Below are 2501 nucleotides of genomic sequence, written 5' to 3'. Positions count from 1 at the left end.
TTTATTGTGTGTGTGGCCAGCTCAGCCCACCAGGGGGCGCAGCTGGCTGGCTGGCATGTGGTGCTGGGGGATCAAACCGTGGTCCCTGTACTTTGCCAAGCTTGTTCCAAGTAGGTGCTTTAGACCACTGAACCATCTCTCCAGCCCTGACTGAATGCTTTAAGCAGGCACTTAAACAACTGAGCTAGTGGGCGGGACCCCAAGAATTTGTTTTGATGGTGTTAATACTATAAAACATCAAGACTTCCATGTTGAAGACTGCTGGGGAGAAAAATAGTTTTTTGAGTTAACCACTATTGTAAATCTTGTTACTTAGTGATTAAAAAAATAATTAAGGGCCAGCAAGATAGCTCAGTGGACTAAGTGCCTGCTTGGGCAAGCACAGGGACCAGAGTCTAATCCCTGGCACCACATGCTGTGCCGGCCCCACCCCTGGGTGTGCTGAGCAGGCCACCAAGACTGGGCATGGTGGCGCACGCCTATAATCCCAGCACTGGGGAGGCTGAAAACATGAGGATCACAAGTCTGAACTGCATAGTGAGACCCTGTACCAAATACATTAATTTTAAAAAACTGTATAGCTAAAGCTAGACATGGTAATGCATATCTCTAATCCCAGCACTCAGGAGGCTGAGGCAGGAGGAACACTACCAGGTTGAGGCTAGCCTGGGCTACACAGTTAAGTCCAAGGCCAGCCTGGACTACACAGCAAGGCCCTGTCTCAAAACAAAAAATCCCCACAAAGACTGCAACTTTGTTAATTTTTTTTTTTTTTTTTTTAGTATAGGGTCTCCAGGGTCTCACCTGCAGATCACAGTCATAGTGATCCTCCTGTTTTCAGCCTCCCAAGTGCTGAGATTACAGGTGCACGCCACCACTACCAGTCTCAATTGAAACAAGGTCTATGTGGTTCAGGCTACAACCAGTTTAAATTATTTTGAGTAGCCAATTTGAGATTTTAAAAATGTCAAAGTCTGAGCAAACTATTTCCAATATATGAACAGAACAGTTCAGACACAAATTTATTTTGTAAAAAATGGTTTATCAACTCCATTTTTGTATAAAACACATGGGAGAAACCTAGCCAATCACCACACAACTGTAACCACATGAAAAGTACTTTATCAAACTTGGTGTCTAAGAACAGACCAATGTTTGTTTATGTCTACAGCATTGTCTATGCATTTCCTTTAACTGCTTTTAAAAATGTCATGTGTCCCCACTGATGTCTTCCGTCCAGGTGACAGTACAAGGACAGGGCAGTGGAGGGCGGGTGACAACCCTAAGCGGTTTTCTGCTGTCCCTTCTTTCCAATCAGAGATTTGTGGATGTGAGGAATCACACCTAGAAAGAAATTTGTAAATATTATTATTAGAATGTTTGAGCCGGCTCCCTTAGCATATGAGTGGCACAACCAAAAAGGTCTATTACACGAAAGAATGAGAGTTACTTTAGTCACTTCCTTCTCTGACCCTAAAGTACCCATAGACCCCTCAAAGATGGTGTCAAGGAAATTGTGATTGTATGTGCATTTTTGGGGGGCAGAGGTTTACCAGAAATTGAACTCAGGATCTCACGCTTTTCAGGCAGGTGCTGTGCCCGAGCTAAACTCTTAGTCTGAATTTCTGGAGGATGACTACAGCTTTCGTGAAATTCTGCAAGGACTGAAAAAAAAAAAAGAACTACCCCTTCACTGGTCCTGATCCGTTTCCATTATTTCAGCCTTTTTTTTTTTTTTTTTTTAATGTGTTTGGTACAGGGTCTTGCTACATAGCTTGGACTGGTAGTGATCCTCCTGTTTTTGGCTTCTCCAGAGCTGGGATTACAGGCGTGTCTCACCACCCTGGTCTCAGTGGCCCCTCAGAGTGCCTGGGGTGACATATGGTGCTGGGAATTGAAGCCCAGTCTGTGTGTTTGGCTAAGCAGGTGCTTAGTCTGCTGAGCTATCTCGCTGGCCTTATTTCAGCCATTTAGAGGGCTGTCTGCAGCATGTTAAACAATTCCTTCAGATCATGTTTTCAAATTTTGTTTTTAAGATAGATTCCAGGCCCTTCACACGAAACTACATCTCCAATCCTTTAAGATTTTTTTTTTTCCCCCAAAACCGGGGACTGAACTCAGGCCCCTGCACTTGCCAGGCAAGTGCTTATTCCACTGAGCCATTTTCCCAGCCCCCTCTCCAATCCTTTTTCTTTTTTTTGCAGAACTGGGGATTGAACTCAGGCCCTTGTGCTTGCCAGGCGAGCACTTTATCTACTAAGCCATCTCCCCAGCCCCACCTCTTCAATCCTTTAAAAAACAAAACAAGGTGGCAAGATAGCTCAGTGGACTAAGCACCTGCCTTGGAACGTGCAGGGACCAGGGTTCAATCCCCGGGTCTGCATGCTCACCACCTTAGGGGGCGCTGAACAAGCAACGGAGTCCGGTGTCACACGCCTGCAATCCTAGCACTGGGGAGGCTAAAAACAGGAGGATCACTATGAGTCAGAGCTGTGTAGTGA

The 2501-nt window shown here is 45.3% G+C and overlaps 1 protein-coding gene across 1 annotated transcript in view; it reads right to left on the bottom strand.

Annotated features, from left to right (window-relative positions):
• Positions 1–1024: 1024 nt before the first annotated feature.
• Positions 1025–2501, bottom strand: part of LOC101572634 (histone H2A.V) — a 15814-nt gene continuing 14337 nt past the window's right edge. Inside the window, exon 5 of the mRNA XM_004630359.2 lies at positions 1025–1344. Within this exon, the coding sequence (XP_004630416.1) occupies positions 1283–1344 (62 nt within the window). The 3' untranslated portion in view covers positions 1025–1282. The remainder of the gene's footprint in view (positions 1345–2501) is intronic.

Source organism: Octodon degus, unplaced genomic scaffold (assembly GCF_000260255.1).
Source record: "Octodon degus isolate 3935 unplaced genomic scaffold, OctDeg1.0 scaffold00035, whole genome shotgun sequence".
Taxonomy (NCBI): domain Eukaryota; kingdom Metazoa; phylum Chordata; class Mammalia; order Rodentia; family Octodontidae; genus Octodon; species Octodon degus.
This window is presented reverse-complemented; position numbering and strand designations above follow the sequence as displayed.